Source organism: Condylostylus longicornis, unplaced genomic scaffold (genome assembly GCF_029603195.1).
Source record: "Condylostylus longicornis isolate FDR11 unplaced genomic scaffold, ASM2960319v2 ptg000030l, whole genome shotgun sequence".
NCBI classification, from domain to species: Eukaryota; Metazoa; Arthropoda; class Insecta; order Diptera; family Dolichopodidae; genus Condylostylus; species Condylostylus longicornis.
Window position 1 is genome coordinate 1350859 of NW_026577999.1, and position 25710 is coordinate 1376568.

Sequence of the window (25710 nt, forward strand, 5' to 3'; positions counted from 1 at the left end):
TTTAAACAAAATATTATTTTTCATTTTTTCATTCCAGACATTTAAAATTAAAATTTTTATTAAATAATTTAATTTTACAATAAGATTTCAACTGTCATCTCAATTCTTTAGAGCAATAAACAAAAAAGAGCTATAATAAATGTTCTTGAAATGCTTTAGAAGATCTACATGATTTGAGTTAAATTTATTTTGAGAATAAATTAGATTGGATATTAAGTAGGTTGTTCCAAACATGATACATGCAAAAAAATTGAAACTTTGAAATCAGGGATGGGAAAAATTTGTCGATATTCGACAATCTCGATTATTTTTTTCGTTACATTTTCGATTATGTAATTATTAAATGATTTGTTATTCTTGAATTGAAAATCTTTTGAAATTTCGTTTCATAAATCTTAAATTTTAAATTTAATAATTCAAATTGGCTCAAGAATAGCTCTTAAAGGTATTTTACACACATATTTGCAAAAAACTACAAAATTTAAATTACAATTATTGTTTTTACTGGAGATTTGTACCTCAACGTCTAATTATTCTTAGTGACTAACAAAATCAATTGAATACACAATCTAATAATTTAAATGACATTTCCGAATAACATTTATGCCATACTTAGAAAAACACTTCTTAGAATTTGAATTTCAGATCAAAACCAACTTTTAAATCAAATGTTGAATTAAAGTAAATTTTAATTTAAAAAATATTCCTTGAGGATTAACTCATTAAACTCTTAACACAAACTCGTCTAAAAAAAAACGAAAAAACAAATATTTTTTTAATAAATTTTTACGATTAAACTTTCGAAATTCTTTTTTAGATGAATAAATTTTCAATTATACTTGGTACAAGCTTTCAAATGTCCTTTGCCTCATTGTTTTATCATATGTCATAAAAATAAATAAAAAAAAAATTTTAAAAATTTTATTTTAATTGAAATTTATTTTACATATTTTAATTTCGATTAATAACGCCACAAACCCTTCCAAATGCATTCATTTTGCTTCAGGATATGACAAAAGCAGTAAATTTATTTTATTTAAATAAAATTTTAAAAAAATTTGTTAAAAATAGTTTGAAATTTAACTTAAAGGGCTTAATATTCCGTTTTTTGTATTTTTTTTTCTATAAAATTGGTTAACGTTCATCTAAGGAGTTCGGCAAAAAAAGTTTACAATAACAAAATCAAACTTTCCGCTTTTCAAAATTTATTTAATTTCACCATAAAAATTAGTAACCGGTTTATAAAATGAAATTTTTTGGCTTAAACTAGTTTGCAAACAAAACTGACTTTTCAAGGCAACTTGAAACAAAACATCTGGTTATTACGTAAATATTTGGTTATCCAGAATTTTTTAAACGAACTTAGGGGAATTAATAGAATATGGAAACTGAACGTAATTAGCCAAAAGGGATCTAAGTAATTAAATTTCCGAAATATGAAAAAATTCTGCGTCGTTCTGTAATAAAATAATTATCTGCTTAAATAGCATTTGTCGAAATTTGGTTCGGACATTTATAAAGATTCGAAAACTGAAACCATCTCTTTAATGTTATTTTGTTTTTCAAATTTTAAAAAAAGTGTCAATTAAAATTGTCAAAAAATAGCATGACGCTTTTGAAACAACCTGTTGCTACAATAAAAAAATTCAATGTTAAAAAAAAAAATTTCAATAATTTTTAAAAATATCAAAGTGTTTATTAAAATATTTCTTTTATTTTATTTTTGCATAATCTCCTGGGATTAAATAAAAAGATTGATAAACTATTTGTGTACAAAATAAATAAATTATTTTTTATTCATTCTCCCTCTTTGTTCTTTATGACGGAAAGTAGACTTGTTACTTCATTCGTACCATTGATACGTAAGATAATGGGACGAATATAACTCAATCAATTCGAATATCAAAGCACGTACAAAAATTCGGAAATATTAGTACAATTCCAACCCGTAAAGGGAGCTGGTATTAAAAAAAAATTTCAGCATACGTTGAAAGGAATCAAGTTCGAACCCCCTTTGAAAGAAATTTTGGCAAAGTTACAAAGTACTAAGTACAAAACTCAGGAAGTTCTTCCTGTTCTTCAAAGAACTACTCTTTCACTAAGCCATTCACGAAGTAGGTACTCCATATCTTCTATTAGAAGCATTTCCGGGACAGATACAAAAAAAACAATACACAATATTTGACATCTGGTTCAAAAAAACAATGCTCCGTCAAATTGTCAGAAATATTCGAAAATTAGTCTGATCAAATAATGTTTTTTTTTTTAATTTTCTTATTATTAATTAACAAATTAAAACTTTTGAAGAATAAAAAAAAAATACGTAAATTTATTTATTACGATTTTATTTCTGTTTTCAATGAAAGTGTATTTTACATCACGTCTATTCAAAACACAAAATGAATAAACAACAACAACAATAATACAAAAATATTAAAGATTGAAAAAGAAAAATTGCAGCCCCCACAAGACTTAAATTTTTTTTTTCAAATAATAAGTAAAAGATTTTCTTCTCATTTTTTTTTTTTTGAAAATCTAGTAATAAATTGTAATTTTCCGCCATTAAAAATTTTTTAATATTTTTATATTTTTTTTTCTTATTTTATTTTCCATTATTCTGTTCAATAAAATTTTCTAATTAAACCATTGTGTATCGTTCCAAATTTAATAAAAATAAGGTTGTATGAAAAGAATGGTTTGTAAAGAAACACTTTTCCTTCGAACAAGTGATAAACTGCTAACGGTTAATTTTAACACCCATTTTTTAACATTTATTTGTGCTATACCGTGGTAGGAGAAGCATGTCGGTTGCTACCTTTCTCCGTTTGCAGAATTTAAAAAAATTTTGTGATTTCTTTACAATTTATAGTCAAAAATGGCATTTTTAGGTCTTTGTGGTGCTGCAACTTTTAAGTTTAGGGTTTATGGTGAGAGGCTACAACTTTTACGTTTTGTTTCATTTTTTAAGGTGGGATAAGTACAAATTTTTATTCAGCTTTTCATCCTAAAGGGTGTAGAAGTTTAGTAAAGAGACATAAGGACAGACGGCCGGACTAGCTAACGAACGGACACAGTGAAAAATGCTGAAAAATGCGAAATAACAAAATAAAAAATTTCTCTTCACTCCATATAGAAAAAAAAAAAGAAATAAAAAAAAAATAATGGAAAAAGAAAAATTTAAATTTAAATATTATGATGGACTGTCACAACAGCTGCTGCTGTTGTTACTGCTACTGCTGCCTTAACAAGTTGAAAGCAAAACATTGATTGTATTATTAACAATATAATAATTATAAATATACATATATAAAGAAAAAGTTCTGATGTAGGATGCTACTATTTAATTATTATTCAATAGTATATTAAAAGCAATATGAGCGACTATGAGAGAAAGAAACGCAATAATGCGCAAATTAAACAGTACAAAAGTAGGCAAATCTATACATAACTAAATATAAGCAAATATAAGTATATATAAAAGTATGTGCACGTAATATTTAGTTATAATATTTTAAGTAAATCAATTCAATTATTTATTTTATTTTAGTATGAATTTTACTAGCGAGTCGCGATGTACAAAATAACACACACTATACATATTAGAAATTTTATATTGAAAAATTAAATTTAATATTTATTCCTCAAAAATCGATTATAAATTACATAATTTATAAAGTTTCATAATATATAGATAACATAATTATTATGATATTAAAAATTCATTTTAAAATTAAAAATCAAATAATAATAACAATATTATATTCATATACAACTACATAAAGATTCTAAGTGCATTTGCCAAAATTAATTGTCTTAGAAAAGAAATATTTAAAAAATCACTTGTCATCTTGATATATTTTAAAAAATTTTCTACTACTAAAAATAAAAATTTGTATGAACTCAAAATGAAGGATAAAGCAGTAAAAAAGAGAATGGTAGCTGAAAAAGGTATTTAAAGTAAAAACAACATTGTTAAAATTACAGTAATATTGTTGATTCAACAATAGTAGTAGTGTTGAAATTGTTTTATTAATTTGTTGCTTATTCAACTAGTTTAAGAAATTTGACTTCACTAATTAAAGAAATAGGCATAATCTTTTAAAAATTCTAAAACATTTACTTTTGAAGATCCTTTCCATTCTTTAAGAAAATTTATGTTATAGTAAGTGGCAAAACCAAGCTCTCTTGCCTCGAATATATTTAAAAAAACTTTGAATACTTTTCAGTACAATGTACTCCGAACATTATAAAAGAATGCGGATCAAACATAGCTTATACTATTGCAATTTTTATTAAAATATCAAAAACATTCTGTATTCTACAAACTGATTTGTAGAGTTTACTAATTCTACAATATTTTCGACAAGGTCTTAAATATAAAAAATATTTAAATTACAAATCAAAAACAAATTAAATTTTATTTAAAAAAAATATTCATATACCTATATACATACATGTACATAATATATAAACCACAGCTTTTGTAATATATTACGTATGTATATAAAATATACAAAAATAAAAATGTACAAATATTTAAGTAAATTTTAAATAATAATTGTACCATACACAATTTTGTACATACATAAACATATTATAATTCTTTGATATTCCCTACGGGTTACAACTTTAATAAATTTGTTCTTTTATTAATTTAAAAAACAATTTTTTATTATATTTAAAATTAATATAATTTAATTTTTGTAGAATTAAAACCTCAAACAATAAATTCTTCAATGAAGTTCGAAAACATAGAATCAACAAAAAAAATGCCAATAGGTAATTAATTGAACATTCTGTTGAGATGTAAGCCAATTATTTAATTTTAAAAATTAATTGGATATTTTCAATTCACTACATCACATATGTATACAAACATACATATTATGTATAAGTTATATGTATATATATATTTTTTTTTTAAATATTTTATTTAAATTTTCACATCATAATAGAGCAATGATACATGTATGATACAGAATGAAGATGTAAACATGGCTATGTATACCTTACGTACTAAATACATACCTTACGTAATAAATTGATAAGTTTGAAATTATTTTGAAAATTATTTACAAATTTTTTTTAGAGAGAAACACAATCACAAATAAATATTTGCCAAAAAAAAATTGTAATGTACCCTGGCAAACATGCATAATTATTAATTTTGCAACTGTTTGATTGCTTATTTGTATTGCATTGGTTTAAACTCAAGAACTCACATATCATAAAACTTTATGATCGCCTGCAATTAAACAATCAAACATTTTACAATTTTTTACAGACTGATTGCAATTTAGTAATTTCAAATACATAGTTTAGTTGCTTATGTGTCTGTACAATTAATTCGCAATGTAATCAAACTGTATAATGCAAAGCCAAAAATTACATGACCGCCAGAGGCCTTTGTATAACCAACCAAAAGTTTCAAGAATGTAAACGTAATGAAACTTATGAAACAAATTTTTTCCTTCCTTCTTTATGCATCACAAACTTTGTATAATATTCAATCATATTTTTATATAATGACACAAATCATACTTATTCGACCATACCAAAATACATGTATGATTATCAATTCTTATGTTTATGAATATCTGGCAAATTTTAATCAATAAAAATTAACAAAATATATTTGAATATAGTTGAATAGCAGTCAAGATTCATTATTGTCTATATAATTACTATTTGACATTGCATTACAACACCGTGCAAGAACACCTCAACATCTCCTGTAAAATAATGTATGGTTTTAGTATATAAGAAAACATTTAAGTGTAAAAAAAACACCTGTAATTTTAATAATTTTATAATAAATAATTAGCTTATTATTATCATACAAGAATCAGATTATAGTCAGTGTTTGATTTGTTAAATCAAACATTATCAAACAAACCCCTGTATATATTATATTCCACATAAATATAATTTTTTTATCGTAGACATATTCTTTTATTTTAACTATTAAAAAATAATAAATATATATTTTATATTTATTTCTTTTCTATAGAAATAAAAAAGGATATTAATTCTTCAAATAATAATGTCAGAAAAGATTTCTTGAATAAAGAAGAAATCAAAAAATCCATAGGTAATATAGATCTATATATAGTGAATGTACATAGTATACACAAATATACGCATAGAATTAAATATACAATAAAATAATCTACTTATTTCTTACACTTATCTAAATTACAAAAATATTTTAATCTGTGAAATATTAGCATATAATTATGTTAAAAATTTGACACTTGCATAAAATTTGAAATATTTGTACAATTTCATGAAATACATTTTTTGTATTCTTACAAATTTTTTAAATATCTCACATACATAATACTTATGGATACATACATCTAATAAATATTATAAAAAATGAGGGTGGACTTATTTATCGATTTCTTTTTGAATTAATCATAAAATATAGAACGACAACACTTATACGACTAAATATTAGTCATTCTAAAATTGATTGAAAAATATTTTTTGTCTATTATTTGCTGAAGTGACCTGGTATACAGTTGGATGTCTAAATCAATTGTTAAATATCTGTCTACATAAAACTACAGATTGTGAATTTGGATTCGCATTTCGATTATAGTAATTCTCACTGTTACTGTGATTGTATCGTGACAGTGCTGTATCGTACTAGTCATTGTTGAGAAGTGTCTTGGAATACTCTGACATAAGGGCTCATATTTTAAAAATTCCGGAATGTTGACTTGTTCCGTTTACTTTCAGTTCTCTGTCGATATTTACAACTTCTTTTAAAAAAAGAAATCTCAAACGGCCCACCCATTACAGCTTTAATATACAAATTACAAATAATACACCATAAAAAAATGTTGATATTTTATTTCGAATTTGGTATTAAATTGAATATGTTCTTATAAAATTAATACAATTTTTTTATTTTTTGTTAAATGCTACAGAAGCAGAAGTTCAACAAATATTATTGAACAGACAAAAAATTAAAGGTGAATAAATGAAAATTTGTTTTATTTTTGTAATGAAATTTTCCTATATCATTAATTTGTAAATTTTATATCTTGTAAAAATCTTCATCTTCGCAGAATATATGTAAATTTTCCCACTTTTAATGACATTTATCCCTGATATATACCCTTAAATTAGCTTAATATTACAAAATATTTTACAATATTATTGTTATATTGTTATTATTGTTTTCTCATCTAATCTATAGAGGCAAATACAAAAATGACTCCAATTAAAGAAAAGCCGGAAGAAAATGCATCATTTAATAAGAAAGTTGCAAACCTCAAAGGTGATTAATGTTAAAATTTTCAATATATGGCACTTTGTATATATTTAATATTTTACATTATAAAATTAGAATATTTTTGAAATGCTTTTAAGATGAAAACTTTTGCAATAAAATCAAATTAATCACATTTCAATACTGCAATCTTAAACATTGCTGTTCATTAAAATTGAACACAGTTTTAATACGAGGAGCTTGTATTCATATAAGTTTGCAGCTTCAAAAACGCACGAAAAAATACACGACACTATTTCACAAAAACTATTTTCCAAGAACTTCTATTGTTAAATAACAATAGATTTTAGGTACAAATATTGTAAACCAATCACAAGGCGCAAAACAACTGAGATTCCACTCTGTGTATTTCGTAACTTATATTCTACCCGCATGATAACCACAAGTATAATAACATATTAAATACATACATTAACTAAAAATAATATAATTTACTTTATTATATACAAAATAATTACACAATTTTCACACAGCAAAAGTTTTACACCAAAAAAACAACCAAATCAGATCGGCATCATCAACAAAAATGTGGCTAAAAAATTTTCACTTATACAAAAATTTCATAAAAACTTGTAAATTATTCATTCACTTTCATAAACTTGAATATATTGTGTAAATAATGTACATACATACAAACTATGATGATTCGTGATTCTTGATCTCTTATAATTTCCAGAGTGGTGGTGGATTTTGATTCTGATCTTTTATTGTTTTTTTCTTTTAATTTTGTTTTCTTCGAAAATATTAAAATAATTTTCTATAATTTTATTTCTTTTTTTTATAGATGAAAAAGTTAAAAAATCAAGAAGTAAAAAAGGATTAGGTAATGTAAAATGAGAAAATGGCAAATTGCGATCTCAAGATTTTGTAGATTTTGCTTTTGAAATTTTGCTTTTGTTGAAATGCTCAGATATGAGGAATAATAGGAAATATGAAAATTTTATTGAAATTTTTCCTAATATTGGCTGAATTGTAAATAATAATTTTCTTTTTTAAAAATCATTTGAATCTGTCATTTCTGGTTCAGTTCCATGATTTATTGTAAATACTATCATAATACAATCATTCCGAAATTAGTTTAAAGGAAAAGATAATGCAATGCTTGCTTTGTATATCTTATAGCCCTCTAAGTTAAACTTGTTTCTGTGCTATGTAAATATGAAGGTCATATTATGCCCAAATTCGATAAAATTCATAATATGTTATGTAGTTGTTTAAGTTTTCCATTGTAAATATTAATTTCTGGAATTATATCGGAGTTATTTCCTATGTTTAGCAGAATAATCGAACCTAAATAATAAAGGCAAATGATATCTATGTCAACTGATGTTCTTTTCATTACTGTAGTTATATTTCAGACATTTTTACTATTAAAATTACAATTATATTTTAATATAATTTAAAAATAAATTTAATTAACTGAGTAAAATGTAAACTTAAATAACATTTCTAATTAAATTTTTCCTCGTAAACCTTATAAAAAATTAAACAACATCAAACATTTTAAAATTTTACTTAAAATAACTTTAAATTGTAATCTTCTTTAATCAAAATTTTAATTATTTCATTATTTTCAAAAAAAAAAATTTTTTTTTGATATTTAACCTTGTCAAACACAGTGATTTTTCTTACATAACCTTATAAAATATTTCGAGTCTTTGTATGTGTAGTGGTGCTACTGCTTTGTACATAGCTTCAAAGATAAAGTTTTTTTATAGTAATTATTTTAAAATTTAAATTTACTGTTCTTGTTTCCTTTTTTCTTTAGATGAAAAATCAAGTGTTAGAAAATCTACAAGTAAAAAATTATTTGGTAAAATTTTAATTTTCTATTTTTTAAAGATTTTAGTTTTTTTTTTGTAATTTTAAAATTCAAATTTAAATTAAAATTTCTTTAATATTTGGATTGAATATTTCGTTCTCGTGTAAATGCCTACATACAAATTTTTTTTCCAAATAAAATTCTAATTTGTTTTTTGTAAATTTTAGAAATTGACACTCAAAATTCTTATATACGCTTGATTTTATTATGTAATAGGATTAATAACATCGGATGCATACCTATAAAATTTTTTTTGAATAATAATTGAAGAACTCAAATGTGATTGACAATATTTCAACTAAAATATGCAATTTAAATTTCATGTATAAAAATAGATTTTTAAATTGCATATAAGAGCTTCAACCATACCATTTAACTAATACCCTGACATCTAAAATGCAGTATTAATGTACTACATCTACTACATTATATCTCATTGTAGAATAGAAAACTTGTACAATGTAGGAAGATCCAAATTTCTAACATGTAGTAAGAAAGCAAACAGTAGTTTTGTTGCTTTGAAAACAAACAGTGTTATTCACTAGCAACACTGTTTGTAGACTTGTATAACGGGGGCAACAGTGCACCGAGACAACGTTTAAAGATCTATTGTGCGCCCCCAACCGAGAGGTGTGTTTGCCCCCTTCCTTGCAAGCGCATCAGCGGCCTAATTTCCTTCCACGCCCACATGGCCCGGCACCCAACACAGTGTGACCCCGTTGCATCTGCCTTACTCATTAAGCTTCTCAAGACAGCCCCATACTGCCGCGGACGATACTGAAAACGATTTCAGCGCTACGATATCCCCTTTCCAGGCCGAACCACACACACATTTCAATGTTTGCAACTCAGACCGAAACACACTCGGAAAAGTTCCCATCGGTTCGAAGAATATGGTTCTTGGCCCAAATACCCCCGCACCCGTCCCAATACTGGTCTTTGACCCATCTGTTTATCACTTTATTCACTGCATTTTGATGTTACGGATATTTTCAATGACATAAAACAATGATTTAAAACATGAAAGAAGTATTTTACAATTTTTAAATTTATTATTTTGAATAATTTGTACATATGTAGCTTTATCTTTTATTTTCTTTATTTTAGAATGGCACCTTAATAACATATACATACATATGTACCTTTCGAATTCGTTGTTTAAAAAAATTTTAATCTCAAAATTGCAAAATAATATTTTGTCTCATCTTGTTTTCTCTTTTATCACCATAACTTGTAGTATAACGGCAGTCACATTTTAAATAAGTAAAAATTAAGAATATAAAATTATCAATTTTCCAGAACCAGGCAAAAATTCCTCTCAATCTTCAATAAAAGGAGAAAATAAATCACCGACAATCAAAAAATCAAAAGTGAAAGGTAATGAAAGTGTTTATCAAAACTCAGAATTGAAACAACACACTTCACGTAATTTCTTAATATTCCCGTTATTCATGTACAAAACCAAAAAAAAAAAAAAAACAAATATTAATCAACACTCCCGTCGTACACAATTGTTTTAAAAATTCAAAGTTTGTCAAATTTATTACTTTTTATTGATACCGGGGTACCTTAAGTAGTTAGAAGGGAGTTTTAAAATCTGGGGGGACACTAAAATCGTAAAAAAGATGAAAGATAATAGCGGATGATTTTCCTTGTTGAACCAGAAAAACAGTAGAACAGCAAAATTAACTGTTCAATATTTTCTCTATGTGATGTTACACACGCTCGGACATGGATTATTTCAGAAAAAAACTCCAACGGCAAATTAGGAATTCAGTCTAATTTACCGCCACCGCGTAAATTCGAGTCAGTAATTTTGCTTCCTGTGCAGTCCAATTTATCTAAGAGCATTGTATATGAATTTCGACCTTTCGCCACGCAAAATCGCTCTTGTTCTGTTTGGTAACTTGAAAAAGACGAGAAGTGTCTAAATATTATTTAAACAAAAATTCTTACTTACACTGGAATTGCATTACACAATTCAGCACTTATCACTCTTGTAAACTTATTAAATTAAATTTTAATAAACTTCTTCTGTTGCTAAGTTAAAATTATTATAATTAAATTTTACATTATTCAAACAATAAATCAAAATTGTTCATAATTCTCACCTTATTAAACTGACAAGCATTTTCCATTTACAAAATAACTCAATTTTACATTCTATTTTCCAAGAATCTGTCAAAATATCTGTCAAAATTTTGACAACTAATTTAATTACATCACAACTTCGTAAATCATGTTAAACACTTAATTCATAAATACCATAAATTAATCTTAATGACTTTTTAAATTTTAGAGTAAATTTCAGATTGTTGGTTGGAAATCTTGGCACACAAATCCAAAGCTTGTGAATGATTCCCAAAAAAAAAAAAACAAGAAATAAAAATATTATTAAATCTCTAAATTGCTATAAGTAATTTTCGAAAAATAAAATTGCATGAACCAATTACACACCAAACAAAAAAAGTACATCATGAAAGATCAAAATATGAAGCTTATTCCCTCCATAAAACCCTGAAAAAAAATGCTTCCAAAAATTTTGCACGAAAATATTATATTTCAAAATATAATTAATAAATTTTAATTAATATTTATAGAAACAGATGATGATGATGATGATGAATACGAAGATGATGATGATGATAAATACGCGAAACCAGTACAAAAAGCGCCGGTAAAAAAAACGCTAGGTAAAATATTTTTCATTTATTCTACATAAATGAAAATTAAACTACCAAATCCATACTTATTAGTTAACCATTTCATTTCTTCAAAATATTCGAAAATTTCATTAATTTCGAATTAAAAATTTTAGATAGAACTCAGCCAAACCAAATTAATAAAATATTGATTGCATGAATTACATTTTCTCATTTCGATCCAAAGTGTTATTGCAAAAGTGAGCATGAAATTGGCTAAAGACTTGTAAAAAAATTTTAATTTTAAATTTCATCATCTCAAAATTAGAATTCTACCGATTTTTTAATAACTAAGAAAACATTTTAACATTGCTAGTTCCCCCATTTTGCAGTCATTTAAAAAACAAATTTATAATCAATTTTCAGAAGCATATTGATTTGTTACTCATAAATTCGATAAAGAATTGGTTAGAACTTTGCATTTCAGAAAGCTTATAAAGACATAACGTAATTCAATCAAAAATATCAAATATAATCGAATGCTATATAATTCGTATAGAAAAATTACACATTAACATTAGCACATTTGAAGAAATTCACTCATCAGTTTTAAATGAACCGCAACTCGCAAGAATAAAACCAATTAATCTGCCGAAAAACCCTTAAAATAAAAGTCTTAAATTTTAAATTTCAAAATACTATATTGATTTAAATTTTTATTCTTTTTATAATATAGTTGAAGAAGTTGAAGAATTATTAGGAAAAAAACCAAAAGGTAATGGTGTTTTTTTTATTTGCACCCAAAATTTCCCATTGAACTCATTAAAATAATGAAAATTCATAAAAATAATGAAAGAAACTGAAAACTTATAACTGAAAAATATCAAAATTCATCAGTATAATATTAAAGTCTGCTGCATGGTTGAGCCCCTTTTTTTATGGTTTCTAATTGAAATTTAAACCATTAGCGAAATTAAAACAAAAATTAAGTAAATTTATCCAAAAATATTTTTTGTACTAGAACTAGAATATCAAAATAATTACTAAACCAACTTTAAATTTTTGTCCTCTCTTGATATAATTTGAATTATTATGCACAAATATTTTTAAAATATTAGAAATTTCTAACAATAATAACACTAAAATAAAATAATCAATTAGTTAAGTAAGAATAGTCGGCATCCACCACTAGGCTAATAAGAAGCCAAACGACGGCAGCACTTTACAACACTTTTTTTATCACAGAAATCATTTGACTTCCTTGTAGTGAAATTGAACAATATATCACACAGGCAAAAGAGACACAGACTGAGAATGTCTCAAAATTGCTAAATCGGATTCAAGCACATCTCGCACATACCCTGCCATTCCAAAATCCTGACAACCACGACAATGGCAATGTCCTATCAAAATATCAACCGCGATACTGAGATAATGTTAACAGTCGCAGTTGACCCGCTTATGAATGTTTTTATGATATTTGGAAGTTTTGAATACATTAGAATCTTATCAAATATTTTAACTTAATGAAAAGCCGAAATTGCTACACTTTACAACCTTTAAATCTATATTATAAATTTCAAGATTTATACAACTCTATTTTAACGCTTTATAGTTTATACTGTTTTATTTGTATTTGTGTTAGTACAATTTTGCATTTTGTGAACGTCATTTTAAATATTTTAGCACAAGTTTTTTTGTTTCTAGTTTTAAGAGCTTTTGTTTTTATATAAAAAGCGGTGTGGTACACCACAAAAGAAAAACCAATTTTCAGCTTATTAAAAAAACCGAATTGTGAAAGTAGTAGAGTCAATGTTTATTTCTGGTTGATTTTTGGGTATTTGAAAGCTATAAATTTTTCCTGTTGAATTTATATCAAAAGTATTGAGTAGCACGATGTTTTTTTTTTCGAAAAAAAAAATTATAAATTTTTAATAAAATTTAATTTTATATACTTTTTTTTTTGTAGATGCAGAAGAGAAAAAATCAGTAGGTAAAGTTAAATAAATTCAATTTTGTTTTATTTTTTTTTTTTAAATACCAGAATAAAAATCAAAATGTTGAGTTTTTATTCTATATAGACATTTAAAATTGATATACGATTATATTTTTTAAATAATTTTTTTTAATATGGCTTTTTAGCATTATAAAAATATAATAAAATATATTAAATGCTATAATTTAATTGTGCTGTTTGACATTCCTGCTTTTGTGAAAAAAATGTGATTTAAAATATTGAAAAGGGAATATCACTTAATTTAAATATTTCAATATGATAATAAATGTTAAGAGAAAATTTTAGAGTAAAAGTTTTCAGTTGGATAGTTAGTTAGTTAGAGAGATGAGGTGACACCCTCAACGCTGCCATCCAGCACTAGGCCAGTAGAAGGCCAATTTACATCTGTACATGACACACCTCTCCACGCTTAATCCATTCAAGTATCTTGACAAAGTTCAGGAGATCACCCTTGTCCGCCTCCGGATACTCCTACAATCCATCAAACCGATATCCTCCCAAAATACGTCTTCGCCTTCGCATCAGAGCGGAACACTCGCAGAGCGAATGTTGCACGATCTCTACTCCTCAGATGTTTAGACATTCTTGGTAAACATTCGACGAAGTAATGCCCAGTCGTTTTGCCATCTTTCCTAATAAACTGTGTCCCGTCAAAATACCAACCGCAATACAGAGAACTGCTGCCCAATGTCCGCAGATCTCTCATTTTTGCACCGCTCTTCTTCGGCCATATGGCCCCTTACGTTTCACGAGTTCGCCTGCCATCCCAAAGGAAATTCGTCCTTCTTCTTGTTTCTTCATCTATAATGTTTTTCAATTCCCCAAAGGCGGAAGCACCGACCAATTTATTGCAACAATGTCGGCTGTTCCCCCCCATTCTGCCAATTCGTTCAACAACTCAATTCCTTCAACATTACTGCGGTTCGGAACCCAGCACAAGAATGCCCTACATAAATACGGAAAACAACAATGTTCGAAATTTTAATGATTTTTACGTTAAGATGTTCGAAACGAAACGATCGTAATTCCAATTAATTTTAATACAGTGGAACACTAATGTAAGCAACACGCTTTTCCACATATTTTACTACATTTTTATATCTAAATTTTTCTAATAAATTTTAATAAAAAATTTTTCTACGTTTAGAACCAAATTATAAAAATAAAATCACAGAATTTTAATGTTACATATTTTTCTCATTATAAAATAATCATACTTTACAATTCTACAGGTGTTAAAATATTTTATTTTCGAAAATTCAAATTTTTTATTCTATTTATCACAATATTGTATTAATTATATATGAAACTATTCAAGTGAAATTCAAGTGAAAAATATTTGCTAAAAAATATATTTGAAAATATGTAAAATATCCATACTTATTTACATATGTATACATATACATATGTAAATACATAAAATACATAAAAGAAAAAAAATTTATGTTGATAGACAAAAATAAAATTTAATAATAGACTTTCAAAATAAAAATGCAATACTCGTAGAATAATTTATGACTCATAAATGATTTACAGCGACAAGCTTATTGCTTTCATAAACTGAATTTTTTTTAAACTGAATAACCCTTTCAATATACTGAGAAAATACTGAGAAAATGAATACTGCAAGAACACACCATTCAAATTTTAAAGAAATCCCAGGGCCTTGATTTTAAAAGAATCTGATATGTTTATCACAAAATCGCAGTTCTGAATACAAAATAAATAATTATTGTAAATTTCACTAAATTCTTTTTTTGGTTCAAATATAACTCCAAAATGTTTATTTCAAGAATTAAGTATTTTTCTAAAGATAATCTCAAAAATTTTAGATTAATCGCTATAGAACGGGTTCAGTTGTAATGGGCTACGATTTCAAATTTCTTTCAAAGTCTCGGCATGTCAAACTTTGGTGATAATAACGCACACATTAAAAAGAAATAGACCAATATACTGACAATCTGTTATACTATCTGTTATACTGTTATACTATATATATAATACAGTCTACAATATTTATTTTATAACTTCAATATAAATATGTACATTTTTTATTATGTTATTGACAACCAACTATTATACACATAATGTAGGTCCTTGTGAATATATGTATATGCAACCATAAATTAAGAAACTATGGATCCATTTTTCAATTCTACTCGTACAACTTTAAATTTTCAGTTTTGTTTTCTCCGTTCTCTTTATAGCAACACAATTTTTTATTCTTTTCTCAAAATATTTAATATTTGCTTTTCCTTTTATAATAAAAAATATTATAGTTTCACTTTTTTTATGCATATTTTAAAATCATCTATACAGTAACTTAAAATATAGAAATTATAAATTTTTTATATATTATGATAAATTTTATAATGATTTTTTAAGGTACAGTACGTACGTGCATACATATGTAGGTATATTGTCACGGCTTTATGCTTATATGAACTTTTAAACTGAAAAAATATGTTTATTTTTACAATAATAAAGAAAAGGAAAAACTTTCTCTATATACAGTCGGATACGTTTATGTGCACACCCTTCTGGGAAAAATTCTTTTCACTGTATATCCGTGTTTATATTATATTATAGCACATCCCTAATTTCCCAATTAAACGCGTGTATACATCATTTATGTGTTATAATATTGAATACTAATCTGCCTTTTCTATATTCTTACATCGGATGGCTCACCAAATGTCTTTTTTAACATTTAATTTTCAAAATATTTGGTGCTTGTAGTTGTAAGTAAATGCTTCATGCAGTGACAGAACTATCAAAAATTTTTGTTCTTACAAAATTTTTCTATTACTAAGCGAATTACAGTCTAGTCTTACAAATAGCATGAAAAATTAGGGAAATTGCATGTGGAAAAAGTATGGTACACATATGCAGGACTTTTATTTATATGCATGTTACAATTAAACGGGTTCGACTGTATACAAATATAATTATTATAAATGCGTCACATATACATATTATGAATATGCTCACAATATAATATAGAATAATATATTTTATAAAAACACAAAACGTAAATAAGATAAAAATAATTATTTATAAAACATGATATAAACAAATTCTCTCTTATTCTTTAAAAAATTTCTCTCTTAAATTATTTAAACTTTAAAATTTACATAAGTATGTAGTTATGTGTGCAAATAGAAGATGCCAAAAGTTGATAAAAAAAATATAAAATTATAAAATAAAAGTTGTAGAAAAGTAATATTTTAGAGAAAGAGCGAAAGAGAGAGAAAAACGAAATTTTATTCGAAACAAAATCGTTTAACTATTGGAAAAATTTATTTGTATTATTTAAATTCTTAAAAAACTTCCTTAATAATAACATATTTTGATATTAGACAACAAGAAAAATAAAATTTCATACATATGTGCACACAACTTTAAGCATAATGATCGTACTATATTCTCAATATATATGAAAGCCCATGACTAAATCGAAAATTATTGGGTCCCTCTCGTCTGGTATAGTGGCATTCAAAATGATAAGAGAATGCATTGACACTCTTATAGTCCTTGCTATATATAACAAGATAACTTCAATGTGGGCATCGGGACACTAGCGCATATTCGGAAATGAGAGAGCTGATGGTCTCGCTCGGAGAGGAGTGCCATTTTCTTTCATTAGGGCGGATGCATACTTTGAAGTGCCAAAGACAACGGTCCTGCGTGCCTTGAATGGTTGAGAAGCATGGACCGACGTCGACCATTGGGACAATATCTCCTTTGGGGCCGAAGCGACGGGAGCTGGCCACACTTGGTCGTCCAGATTTAAAGTTAAAGGGGGGTGTTTTCACTGTAACTCACTTGTAACGTTTGTGAAATGATTATTGGGCAATCTTGCTCAGAGTAAAGTTTTGCGTTAATTTAGTCAGGCTCTCAACACGAATAAAGCAGACACCACCACACTTTCATATATTGTTTCTTTTCTGCTAAGCACGACAGCTGCTGTAATTGGACCAATTCGGAAAACGATTTTACTTGTTTAATAATTTTTTAGATGTACAATCACTGTTTTGAAACACATCATAAAGTATTTTATATAATTATATTCATTTTATAGGTGATAATAAATAATTTTTACTGAATTTAATTATAAATCATATAGTTTTAAAATATATTCAATTAATGTTTAATTAAACTCAGTAGGATATTAAAAAAAAAACATCAATAATTAAGAATAAATTACATTTTTAAAAATATGTATGTATGGCTGTATAAATAATTACAAAATATTTGAATAATTAAAGAGGAAAAAGCAAAAATAAATTAAATCGGGAATAAATTAAAATAAATGTGGTAACACCTATAATATTGTTTAAATACAAAAATCAATAATTAAAAATTCCAAAAATTAAACGAATTTAATATTTTATTTAATTATCACCTAAATCTAAGCCATTATATAATTTATAATATGAATGAAAATATTTTAATTAATATTCAAATTTATTTTTGATAATAGATGATAATGAACAATAAATATAATTTTAAATTTTTTTGAATATTTGGGAAATACTTTAAATTAAAAATATTAAAATTTTACAAGTAAAATTTCAAACATGACTATTGAAAACCGCATGTTAACCGCACGTTTCGAACTGTGAAATTAATAAATTTTCAGTTCCTTAAGAAACAAGAACGAGAGAGTTTAAACTTCAATAAGAGAGTGTAAAAACGAGAGGGTGCAAACCTCAACGAGAGAGTGCAAAAACGAAGGAATTCGAACCCATATCTAACATTTGATTTAAATACGTCATGACATTATGCTACTCAGGACTTTCTTAATATTATTATAGATGTAATTGCTATACGTCAAACTGCAGTCCAATCTACTACTACTTTAAGCCGATCTACTTTAAGTGTAAATTTTCCAATAAAAATAAAAACAAAATTTTAATTTTTATAACTTTTAATACTCGTACCATTTCATAAATAAATTTTATTTAATTTTACCTAATTTAAAATTATTTCATAAAGTATAAAAATCTTTGTGGGTGGTTTCGCCTTAATTTTAATTTTCATTTCATTTTGCTCTAACTGACGTTCCATTTAGTGATGCAAATTATTTCATATTTTGAATATGCCGCGCAAAAACGAAAAAAAAAAAGAAAAATATCAGAAAAAAATTCCAAATATTTTAAAAATATTTTCTTTCTCATTATTTTGCATATTTAATAATTTAATTAATTTAGTATTAAATAATGAAAAGGCAATAATTAAATTTTCCTTATTACTTTTAAATAATATAGAAAAAACATAAAATTTCTGTACACATTATTCCATACCACATTTGACGATAAAAATAGCAAAGGAAATTGTCAACGTAGCTGTCAAGTTTTAACATACCTTCCATTGTTTTCATTATATAAATGTAGAACTATTAAGTTTACATTATTCTGAATATATGCATGTATGTACAATAAAAATATATCGATAAATTTCTAAATTAATTTGTCTTCAAATATTTGCATATTTCTAGGAACAATATGGTTAATTAGTCAATTAATCTCCAAAACATATGCAGAAGAATCAAGCAATTATTAAAATCACTATGGTTATTTTAAAAATCTTAATATTATTTCTGTATGATCTAATTTACTTGTTATGTGTATTTGTAAATTTTATTTTACATATCTTATAAATGACGGTCACAAATACTTCATTTTATTGCTATTATTTAAAATGTTTTCATACTTCTTAAAATAGTCGAATAAATTATATTTTTTAAATTCTTATAAGTGTTATTAACGATGCATTTTGAAGAAAAAAATATTTTTTTTGTTTTTATAAACAGAACAATTTATGTTTAATTAAAATAAGACACGTGGACATTTTCTTTGCTTTCCTTAGCAATAAATTCAAATTTTTGTTCTTGTTTAATATTGTGGACTTATTTCAATTAAAAAATTTTGTTGAACTAAAACAACTACATACAATATAACTAAAACTCTTAAGTCGGTATTGAAACATAGTAATCATACAATTATCTATCAATGTAGCATTCATACAAATCTGTCAAGATACCTACGAATCCTACTGTTCCTTTAAACTGACACTCATAAGATTTACAAAATAATTATTTTTTTTGAGAAAATCATCAAAAATTGGGAAAAAGAATATTTTTTATTTTATTCACGTAAACACAAACTTACATTATTTTATAACACAAACTATGACACGTAAATATTTTGAAAAGTTGCCAAGTAAAATTTTCTTTTAACATTATTTGTCATTGTACTCGTTCTTAATTCATGAACTTGGAAAAGTTCAAGCCTAATTGCTGCCAATTTTAAAGTAAAATTTATTTGCTTTTCTTTGGCTTGTTTTTTTGTGTTCAATTAAAAAGCATTCATAATTTTTCCTTCTAAATATATTTGTACATACATACATACATATGTATAGAAAGAATACCTACTGACGCACTACAAATACATAAATTAATGAAAAACAAAAGAAAATTTTTTTTATATATTTTATATACGAGTATTTATGTAGGTAAATTTTTTTAACAGGTTAAATAAAGCATAATACGTTGTTTACACTATGACAAATAACATGCTCTCGAACAAAACGATATGAATGTATTCGATTGTTCGATTGGGATTTTTTTGTTAAATCAAAAAAAAAATTGAAAAATTAACTTCAATAATTTAAAACTGATTGACTACGCTCGAGGACTTTCATATTTCTTAAAGAACTTTTAATTAATAATACAATAATGTCATCAAAAAACAAGCTTATAGTATGAATTCGATATTCTGACAACATGTTGATCAAGCAATAAAACATTTTAGTCTCCTATAGTGTGAATAAGGTATAAGGCTCTTATAAATATTTTTATTTAGTCATGTTAAAAATATTTTGATATTATTTTTGGGAATTTCAAATAAAAACAAAATGAAACATTTATCATCGAACACTTTTAAGGTTCGTTTACTCTTCTCATAATATTTAAAAATTTAAATAAAAAAAAAAAAAGTTTCACAAAGAAAAATATTTTTTTTTTTTTGATATTTTAGATTTCCTTTTTGCTTTTTTACAAAAAAAAATATTAATTTTTAAATTTTAAATGGACAAAAAGAAGACACTCAGAAGCGTTTGTTTTCATTCATATAAAAAAATTTAAAATAAAAAATAAAACAACAAAAAAAAAAAATTGCTTTATTATTTAGTAAATTGTTATTAAATTTATACACTCAACAACACAATAAAGCAACACAAATATGTGCACATAGAATATATGAGTTGAAAATTATACACACACATACACACATTATGTACAGAGTGATTTTAAGTAATTTTCCAAAATTACTTCTCAAAAATATTTGATTTATTTCATCATAATGAAATAATGTGCTAAAGTGGGCATTGGTCGAAAACAATAAATCTAAATCAATAATTTGATTAACTACTATACCACAATATTAATTATTATTAACCTAGTTTCCTGACCATTTCCGAAATTCTTCGAAAATGTTAATCACATTTTGGCTAATTATTATGTGACTATTATTGTTTTTAGTTTCATTCCGATCACCCGTGAAAATAGTTAATCATAGCACAATGTACATAATTTGGTTTCCTTTGTTATTATTGTTTTCGGAGAAATTTCGGAATTGTTTCCGAATTTTCCCGAAAATGTAGATTCTGCAAGATGATAATGAAACTGCAATACACATATTATGTTACTGTTCAGCTCTCACCGCCAGGAGCAATACTGAAGAACTCGCATCTGATTCTTTAACGGATTTATACATCCAATTCCTCGAGGAGTATTTACTCCGGACTACGAAAATTTGACGTAAAACATTTACATATGTCAGTCTTGCCAATATCATATTTAGCCAACTATCAAATAATTTTGAGAAGAACACAAAAATAATATTTTGGAAAATTTTAATAAAATTTTGAGAAAATCATAGAATCACCGGGTATAAATTATTCTTGGCATATTATATTGTTATATCTACATATACGTGCTTTCACTTTATTTATTTTCCAATGAAATTTTTTTCTCTAAAAATAAATTTATTTAATTTTTTTATAGTAAAATATATTGTACATGTATATGTTTGTATAAACTCTCATCAAAAACATTTATTGTTAATAATTTCAATCTCTTTTTTTGTTTTCATGCAAATTTCCTTGAGGTACGGAAGTTTAGAATAATAATTCTTTTTTTTATAATAATTCTTAAAAATAACAAAATATAATTGAAATATAATACAAAGTTTTTGTTAGACATTTTATGGAAAAAAAAAAGAAATGTTATTTTAATTTTCAAAAAACAAAAATTTAATGCCAAAGAACATGTCAACACCATTTAACTAACACAATACACATATATGTACATAATAATGCCTGAAAGTACGCTTAAATGACAGGACAGAAACACATACAATCTAAATATGTACGATCTACAAAATTTAATTTAATTTTTTTTTTATCTTTAGAATTTTTTGCTTTTTTTTTGGAAAAAAATTTATTTCCTGAATTTTAATTGAAATTTGACTTTATTTTGTATTTCCTTGAAATCTTAATAAACTTGTCATTTTTTGTATTATCTCATTTTTCTATATCACCCGTCATGTGAGCGCGAACCAGCAGCATAGTGTCATAGAGAATACATTCCATTTCCGCACGTTATTGAGCTGGTTACTATCTATATAATTCTGCAACAAATGTTTTTTTTCTATAAGATATTGTTACAGAAACTGCACTTGAACGATTTTAACTGAGTCAGTTGCCATTTGCGAGTATATGGCAATAGTATATATGTATACGAAATTTAAACCCTATTATATGTAGTAATAATTTATAGTTTACAGCATTGAATATTAAACTAAATTTTATAAAGATCCAACCGTGTTTGCAAGCCGAGAATCTTCACTTAAAGAACGTTTTAGTTTTTGACCAAATTCAAAAAGGCATTGCACATTTTAAAACAGTAAATTATTTTAAAGAAAGTTCACCTATGTACATAAGTAAAATTACACAAAAGGATGAATCACATATGTTTAATTAAATCCTTTTCAGTTTTTTCTTTTTACAAATGCTATGCGTATTTACAACCCACATCAATTAAATACAGAATAATTAATGTAATTTTTTATTTATATAATATAATTTTATACATTTTACAATTTTTATTCATTAAATTAAATTAAAGTTAATATATAGTTGTATATGTACTATATAGTATAATATTTTTTATACATACGTGCACTAGCATATTGCAGTATAGCTTTAAATCAATCTAATGAGCGGTTAACATGGTTTTTTTAATAAAAATATTTTATGCATATGTGGAAAATTAAAAAAAAAAAGAATAATGATAGACAGAAAAAAAATTTATAATAAAGTTCGTCGAACTATATTGAAGAGTCGATAGTTTTATAGTTTACTTGCAAGATTTTTGTATTTTTCATGCATAAATTTTCTAAAATAAGAAAAGAGAGTCATTAAATTGCATATTTAATAGGGGTCTTTAAGTAAAGACCTTACAGTCTTTATTTGCCAAAACTTACTACATTAATAATACTCTTACTTAAACTGAAACTACTGTTGTAATTATACTTACATATATACATATGAATTTTTATGAAAATAAGTTTCAAAAAAGGGGACGAAACGGCAGAGCACTTATTGTGTAAATACGAGGCGGTTGCACACCTATGAGCTGATGAGATGTTTTGGAGGGGGCTTTCTGACATTTTTGTGGAGACTAGTAAGTGGGGATGGGAATCACAAAAGATCCTATGAGTCGAAGTGCGAACGGCCTAAGAGCCTCGATTTTTGAATGAAAAAAACAAAAAAAAAAGTTCAAGAGAATGTGAGCTCAGATCTCTGATTACTACGTGGAACTGGACGGTTTCTTCCTTTGAAAACTTTTATATGTACAATTTGGTAAAAAAAACAATATCTGCCTTTTTATACAGTGAACAGGGCATACAACTGGATTTTAACATTGAAATTTGTTATTTTGATTTATTAAAATTGCAAATTCTTAGGACTTTATATAACGTATACTTTTTCTGACATCAATTTAAATATGTCATACTAGGATATAGTATACGAGTAGAACATTCTTATCATATCATATTTTTGTGTCTTGTTTATATTAACACTCTTAACTGGACAAATGAAAGCTAAAGTATAACATCATTTATATATAAAGTTAAATATTAAAAATTCTAAACGAATAATTTCCTGAATCAACAAGTTATCAATGAATTGGACACAAATATTAATATTCAGAAGAAAATTTGAAGCATACATAAGTGTAGTAACAAAATCTCTATAAAAAAAATCCTAATAAATAAATTGTCGACTTTTATATCTTGATATACATGCATATATACATACATGAATATTATTATTAATTTAAAATATAATCTTATTAAATTTTCTATGTCAAATATATATACGTATACTTAAAATCTTAACAATTTTATTAAAATTTTAATTAAAAATCTATAATAAAATATTATTGTGTATACAATATTTATATTTTATTGAATTAAAATGAATTTAAAAATTAAAACTTATTTGTATGTATGTATATATTTTATTTGCTATATATAGAAATGAACACCTGACATTTATTTGTCATTAATTCAAACATAACATGAAGAATTTATTATAACACTTTTGGTATTACTCAACAATTATTATAAAGAAAGAGAGAGAGAGGAGGAGAAGGGTCAATAGTATTTTCATAAAATTCATAATACACAATAATTGTATTGAACAACACTCATATGAGCACACACTCATATTATAGCCTTAACTCGAATGAACTCTTATATTATAGTACCTGCGTTATATAATTGTGTATATTATTACTTCCTCTGTTATATTTACACCTTTCAATTCAAAAATATTAATTCCTTAAATAAATTCTTATACACAGTTAACAATAAAATACAAATATTTTGAATAATTTATACGACGTGTCATGTATCAGAGCTTAACGTTCTCTTCTTTTTGTTTCTCTTAATTCTCTAAAATGTATAAATTTACAATGATTGAAATGAAGTAAGAGTAATAATATTGTAAGGGTGTTAAAACTTTAACAACACATAGTGTTACTTAATTAAATGTTTACAATTCAATTATATTATGATGAAGAACAAAGCTTTATCCATATACATAATAATGTATGTATGTATATGATATGCAAATAAATATGTTGAATTATTTATGTATAAACATGCACCTAAAGCTGATGTAAATTAGATTTTACACGAATATGGGTTTAACATATGTATGTATGATTCGTAATGCTTATACTAAAATAAAAATTGCACTTAAGTACACACATACTTACAATGAATACTGCTATGAATTATGTTCGAACATTATATTATAATTTATGCTATACAATGCAAAATGTACATGTATACCTTTATATATCCATTCATATTTTAATACATACATAGTAATCCAAAAATATTTAATTCTAATCAGTGCCGTAAAATTTCTAGAAAATTCAATTTGTAAAATATTTTCTGATTTTTAAGCACATATTTACAAAAGGTTTTTAAAAATATATTCGTTAGCTTCATATTCGTTTTTATTTTTCTTTTAAAATTATAACACAATAACAGTTTAATTTGAAAGAAAAAATGAATCTATTTGTCATTCAATTGTCATCGCATGTTGCAGCCACAATAATTATTTATATGTCGCAGCAATATAATCTGTGGTTATGTTGCTGCCTGAACTAACACAGTGAATTGAATAATATTTTCACATATTTAATGTGAACAGGCGGTATCTGCAGAGACAGATCTGCAGAGAATCAGAATACAGACTAGTACGCTCAAAAGTCGGTATAACTCAAAACATACTTGTGGAACCCATTTTATTAAGTGAAACTGGTGGTGTCCGCTTTTAATTTCTTATA

The 25710-nt window shown here is 25.3% G+C and overlaps 2 protein-coding genes across 8 annotated transcripts in view; both read left to right on the forward strand.

Moving 5' to 3' along the window:
- Positions 1–11859, forward strand: part of LOC129607920 (nucleolin-like) — a 46026-nt gene extending 34167 nt beyond the window's left edge. The window contains exon 3 of the mRNA XM_055519180.1: positions 11723–11859. Within this exon, the coding sequence (XP_055375155.1) occupies positions 11723–11844 (122 nt within the window). The 3' untranslated portion in view covers positions 11845–11859. The remainder of the gene's footprint in view (positions 1–11722) is intronic.
- Positions 1–25710, forward strand: part of LOC129607919 (probable WRKY transcription factor protein 1) — a 139523-nt gene that overhangs the window by 57650 nt on the left and 56163 nt on the right. For 4 of the 7 annotated variants that reach the window (XM_055519173.1, XM_055519179.1, XM_055519174.1 and 1 more), the window contains 2 exons: positions 8085–8123; positions 13734–13757. The exons of 1 other annotated variant lie outside the window; for it this stretch is intronic. In XM_055519173.1, coding sequence (XP_055375148.1) covers positions 8085–8123; positions 13734–13757 — 63 coding nt within the window. The remainder of the gene's footprint in view (positions 1–8084; positions 8124–13733; positions 13758–25710) is intronic. 2 more of the 7 variants (XM_055519176.1, XM_055519177.1) reach the window with 2 other exon arrangements.